The sequence below is a fragment of the Adiantum capillus-veneris genome, chromosome 11, assembly GCF_014529385.1.
Source record: "Adiantum capillus-veneris isolate H3 chromosome 11, ASM1452938v2, whole genome shotgun sequence".
NCBI classification, from domain to species: domain Eukaryota; kingdom Viridiplantae; phylum Streptophyta; class Polypodiopsida; order Polypodiales; family Pteridaceae; genus Adiantum; species Adiantum capillus-veneris.
This window is the reverse complement of record NC_140941.1, coordinates 90674141-90680430: the sequence shown is the minus strand read 5'-3', so window position 1 is coordinate 90680430 and position 6290 is coordinate 90674141. Positions and strand designations below refer to the sequence as shown.

Genomic DNA, 6290 nt, shown 5'->3' with positions numbered 1-6290 from the left:
TAATCAATGGGAATTAAGCTCTCTAGCGGACTATTGGACAGTCTCCCAAGGGGACCAATGAGCATTCAGCAGCGCAATGGCTTGCCTGATTCCTATTGGCCAAGAGGCAAAGGGGTCCAATGAGAGTTTAGTTGCATTTATTAATTACATAAAGCTCTCACAAAAGGTCAAAGGGGGACACTGTCAGAAGGCTATCACTTATACTGCTTAATTATCATTGGCTAGCTCTAGGGAGGTCCATAGGTGGAATGCGAAGTGGGCCCACAGGTGGTGGGAAGGAGGGATCTTTTGTTTAATGAAGTTTTTTAAAAGGTAGAGCAAGTAGTAGTAGGCAATAGTGAGTGTAGAGCGAGTATAAGCTCTTCAAAAGCATAAGCTTTTCAAAAGCAGCTACCCGAGGTCATTCGTGAGTATCCTGGGCGAGAAGAATGTACTGGCGCTCCCGAAGGAGTTACATAAGAAAGTCAGGGGAGCCCTCCTCAGCTCATTCGCCTCAAGCTTAAGAACCAAGGAGTACATCAAGGATATTTCCATGACAATAAGTAGAACGCTCGAGCAATGGGATGGGAGAGTAATCTGTGTGCAAGACGAGTTAGCGAAAGTAAATATACCTCCTGCACCATCAAACCTGCAGTCGAAGCTCGTAAACGTTCCAAACACCGGAAGCTTTGACTCCTGTGATTTGTGTATTGATTTCTGCTTTTGGTGTGCAGATGGCATATGTGGTGGCGGCAAAGAGGCTGTTGGGACTCAACAAGCATGACCCAGAGTGCCAAATTCTTCAGACGCTCTACTTTGAGCTGATTAAGGGACTGATCTCTATTCCCATCAACTTTCCAGGCATGGCATACCACAAAAGCATGAGGGTATAATTTTTCTTTCTCCCCTTTCAATATTAGGAGAGCCACATAATTAACGAAAGCATGCACGTATCTGGCAGTGATCAGGCACAACTCTTTGACGTAACTTCTACTTTGTGAATGTTGTAAGCAGGCACGAACAAAGATTGCGAAGATCATAGATGACATGATATCCAAGAGGAAGGCAGCCCACTGCAATCCACTATCACAAGATTTCATGGATGCTCTTATCAAGCTGGAGGAAGAAAGCAGCGACGCCTTCGTCACGCGGGAGGTGACTAGAGATTCCATTTTGAGTGTTTTGTTTGCAGGGCACGACACAGTCTCCAAGGCTATGACATGTGCTGTGAAGTACCTATCAGACAATGCCAACGTCTTGGAGATGTTGAAGGTGGGGGTACAGCTTCACTCTGAATATGCACAGATTTTGTCGCAATTTTTTGTGTTAATTTTGTTTCTTGTTGCTTCGTGTTGGATCACTCTAGAAGGAGCACATTAGAATCGAAGAGCAGGTGAAGGAGGGTGAAGACCTCGCATGGGATGATTATAAGTCGATGACATTCTCCAACAATGTATGATTTCACTCACTCATGCTTGTTGTAAGAGAGCGAGAGAGAGAGAGAGATTCTGTACTACATTACATGCAGGTGGTTTCAGAGATCCTACGCATTACAAACATTGCCCCGGGTGTGTTTCGAGATGCAGTAGAAGATGTGGATATCGATGGTATGTGTACTATTCCTTTGCTCCTCAAGGTCATCAAATTAAACATGGGAGCAGGCAAAAGTCGTGGTTACTTTAGGAGAAAGGGGCCAACTTAAGGACAGTTTAAAATTAATAGGGTTGGGACATGTGCCCCTTTACCCCAGAAGGGATTAATTGTCAAATTCACGGGACTTTCATATTCAATAGGTTTACGAATTCCCAAAGGATGTAAAGTGATGGCATACTTCACATTAAATCACTTGGATACCTCCAAATTTCCAGATCCTTTTCAGTTCAATCCATGGAGATGGCAGGTATGAATCCATCCATCCTTGTTGTCCTTATATAACCCATGAGAGTTTGTTGCATTTTTGAAGGCATATTCGGTGAAATAAAATTAAATGTGTTTTCGCTACTACTTAGGATAAATCCCTAAGTGAAGGGAGATGATTAAAGGAAGGTCCATATACGATAACATCTTGGCAGCAATGGTGGGCATGGAATACGCAACTGTCACTAAGCAGGAGTGCATTCTACTGTAGTTGGACCTGGACAAGGCCTATGACAGAATAACATGGTCATATATAGAAGCCATAATGGAAGCTCTAAGCTTTGGGTCGCGCCTCTGTCAGCTGGTTCGTGTAATGGGGACTGGAAGCCAGCCAGAGCTCCTATTCAACGGTACAATTGTGGGCTCTTTTGAGGTCAAAAGGTCGATCAAACAGGGATGTCCTCTTGTCCCCCTACTATTCGCCATAGGATCACATCCTCTAATCACGACGCTCGAAGCTAGTGCTGAACGAGGGGAGGTGCAAGGCCTTGTTTTACCAGGAAATAGACAACTCCTGGCAAAACTTTTTGCAGATGATTCTCTTCTCTTCTTGAAGGCGTGCCCCCAGTTCATCAGAAAAGATCTGGAGATTGTACAAATGTTCTCGGTAGCTTCGGGGTCCCAGTGTAACATAGAGAAGTCAAGGATGATTTCCCTATCGGAAAATGACTCATTTGACCCTTCTGTCTAGTCAGGGGAGATTGTCACGAAAGGAAATATCTTCAGACATCTGGGAGCCCCCTTGGGGTTGGATGTAACTCACAAGCAAAGATTCGAGTGGGTGCTTGAAGAAATCAAAACAAAAATGAGTAGGTGGGAGTATGCTCTTCTCCCATTCCCAAGCCGGATAAAAGTGATGAATGCCTTTATGATTCCTTATATTGCCTTCACTAGCCTGCTTCTCAAGATGGCTTAGTGTCACTGGAAAGAGTTTTTAAAACCATTGAAAGCAGTTTTATGGAAAAATAACACGAAATCGTCCAGGCCATGGAAATAGGCCAGTTGGGAATCGGTTGCTCGCCCGGAGGTCTCGGGATTCTTAACCCTGTGACCCATGCAGAAGCTTGTTGCGCCAAATTTTTTGTTTCGTTGGCTAAACAGGATCAAGTTTGGGCAGTCATTATCAGAGATATGATAGGAGCAGCTAAACTTGGCTCGAAGGGAGGAAAGTGGAGAGGGGTGGAGGCTCATGACAAACTGCTTGCCCCGGCATGGTCTACCTTAAGACTGGGAGGCAGCTCAGGAGAATTGGTAAGAAAATGCAATAGAGTAGCAGGAGTTTTAAAGTGGGGGAAAGAAGCCAGATACTTCAAGAACTCCATTCTGCAATGGTCCCCCTGGCTCTCCAAAGTTGTAGATCCGCCACAAACTCCCTATTGGATTGAGACAGCCAAGAAGCTGAATAATAAGGGTTTGATCCGACTTGAGCACTTCTGGGACAGTGCCAACAAGAGTTGGAAAACCAATGACCTTATGATTTCCCAGTACCAACTCAATAGCTTGGAGGTCTTGCTTGTCCACAAAGTGATAAAAGAACTTGAAAATCTAGTGATACCAATTTGTGATTCGGAGTTGGACTGGAACGCCTGGAAATCGCCCAGAAGCAGTCTCTTGTGGAAACCCCATACTAAAATAATCTATCAGACAATGATGCAAAAGAAGAATTGGTCTAGCCCCCTAAACAAGCTATGGAAAAAGAAATGGCCGGAGGAAAGGTGGGAGCATGTAATGGAGAACATATGGAAGCCAAAGGTTCCACAGTACATGAAGGTTTTCTTATGGAAGGTTATTTGGGGTGCTCTACCGACAGGGGTGAAGATTCAGGAGAGAGGGATTGGGTCAGATAAATGCTTGGGGTGCAGGTTAGCTAGTGAAGATCTGGCCCACCTATTCATGGACTGCCCTACTATAAAAGGCTTCGCAGGAAAAGTATGCAAGTGGGTCCAGAGAACATGGAAAATTAGTTTTTTCAAGACTGACCTATGCCTTGGAGGTAAAAATGCAGGTAGTCCTGCACTCCTCGTCAGCACTCAGATCATCAGGTATTCCTTCTTTCATAATGTACGGCAAATAAGGAACTGTCATGTTCTTGAAGGAGGATTTGAGGTGGCAAGCTTTGCAAAAATTATACAGGAAAGCAAAGTGCTAATATGGGCACTCAGACGGAAGCATCACTCGGAGGATTGGTCTAGGACTACTTATGCCTTGGTGTCAGCTGATGGAATGCCTGGGATGGGGGCAAATCTTGGCCATCGATAAGTAAAAGATCTCAGAATGACAAGAATATGGACCTTGGATACCAAGGATGTGGAGGCGGGGTGATAGGGGTGGCTGCCCTAATAGCCATTGTAATTATGATCCATGGATGTTGTCATGGCTTAACATGAGCATGACAAAACCTTGTAATTTTTTGGGCTGCTCAATATAATCTACTCACAATTGTGAGTTTTGCTTTAAGGAAAAAAAAAAAGGATAAATCCCTAAGTGATGCAAACTTCATGCCATTTGGAGGAGGGCCAAGATTATGTCCCGGAAACGACTTTGCTGAACTTCAAATTTGTATCTTCTTATATCACTTGGTTCTCAAGTACAAGTATTATGCTTCTATTTAGACAACATGCATATTGCACAAGTGCTACATACATGTTTCTATTTAGTGAAAATAATAAAGTGTACAAGTGCTATATTGTTGAACAAACCCTTCCTCTACTCGAGTAAATGTAATGCATTTCATATCCATGTATAATAAGTTTTGGAGAGAGAGAGAGAGAGAGAGAGAGAAGAGAGAGTACTAATGGATACAAATTGAGCAAATTGAAGAAGATAAAATAGTCTACTCTCCATACATTCACTTCAAGAGATGACTTTCAACCCTTTTCGAGACTATTTAATATGCATATGATCGTTAAGAAGACGATACAGTGAATCTCATCATGGAGAATGTTTTATGAAAACACATTTCTTGTCACCACATTTTTTATGAAAATTTTCAAGGAAGGAGAGAGCATTCATGTGTCACTCTCACTACAAGAGGTTGTGTGCTCTTGTGACGCTCTTAGCGACGGAAATACACTAGGTTTTTATAACCCCCGGCGTCGCTATAACCGTCGCTAAAAGCGTCGCTACGAGAGCGTCGCTATCTGCGTCGCTATAGGCGTCGCTATAGGCGTCGCTATATAGCGACGTCTATAGCGACGCCTATAGCGACGCAGATAGCGACGCTCTCACAGAAGAGTATAGCGACGCATATAGCGACGCTACAGAGCCATAAATAGCGACGCTTATAGCGACGCCTGAGAGAATATTTTTTTGGTGGCAGGGCATTGAATGCCCTGCCACCCATCAACCATATTGTACTTGATTCACTTTTTAAAAAAAGTGCAAAGGTAAATAATAGACCCAAAATAGTCACCCACAAGACGCATTGTTTGCAAAATTGACAATTGTACACATCATAGACAAACTGAATTGATTGGCAAATGTAATAATGACAATTGTACAACATCATAGGCATAAAGAATTGATTGGCAAAAGGAATTGCGGTGACAAATGTAATAATATACATGGTTCAAAAAGACGTATAAAATCCGTCTCATGATACATAAGCTATGAGAAACCCTAAACTAATGCTATCTAGCTACGGCTAAACTGACGTCGTTTAATCAGACGTCTCATCACGTCCAAGCGGCGTATCTGTCGGATTCTGCAAAAAAAGACAATAAGACAGTTTTCAGTAAATATAAACATATAACGACATTTATAAAACAATACAAAAAATAAAAAAGAGTAAACCCTAATACTAACCATGCCGCCGCGAGAACTGAGAATGTCCATCAGGGCGTTTAAGCCCTTCCTGCCTGCGTACTCGCGCTCGTACGGTGTGGGATCACGTCCTGTCATCGACCACTGTCAAAACATACAAAGATTTCATTATGTTAGAACTAAAAAACTCATAAACCCTAAACTATCGAACATGCATAAAGAGCAATGTGAAAAGACTTACAAAATCGGCCTCAAATGATGCCCATCCACCGCTCCCCAAGTGGTGCGAGCTCCCTGCCTCTACTCGCGCTCTGGCTGCATCCTTTTGTTGCTTCCACTTGTCGGGATTCTCGCGCGCTGCTTTCTTCGCATTCTTCCAATCTTCTTTGGCCAGCCAATCTGGCCTATTCCACCCATTCTTGATTGCTTTTTGCACTTCGGAACGCTTGTGTTTGTAGTATTCGCGCATTCGAATCTTCATCAAGTCTTCATTGAAGCGCTGATCCCGTGTTGGAACGGGAAACTCATCATGAAGTATGCTGATGACTCTGTTTTTTAAATCACTTGGTACTTCACTCCATTTGTTTAGTATATAGTGTCTAAACAGCTGAGAGCAAAGACCACGCATGCGC

The 6290-nt window shown here is 43.3% G+C and overlaps 1 protein-coding gene across 1 annotated transcript; it reads left to right on the top strand.

Annotated features, from left to right (window-relative positions):
* The first annotated feature begins 391 nt into the window (after positions 1 to 391).
* On the top strand, positions 392 to 2030 carry LOC147447635 (cytochrome P450 85A1-like). The gene is made up of 7 exons (XM_086524374.1): positions 392 to 601; positions 714 to 866; positions 994 to 1251; positions 1346 to 1432; positions 1508 to 1586; positions 1773 to 1879; positions 1989 to 2030. The coding sequence occupies exons 1-7, from the start codon at positions 533 to 535 to the stop codon at positions 2013 to 2015; spliced, it is 780 nt and encodes a 259-aa protein (XP_086380500.1). The 5' UTR covers positions 392 to 532; the 3' UTR covers positions 2016 to 2030.
* The last annotated feature ends 4260 nt before the right edge of the window (positions 2031 to 6290 follow it).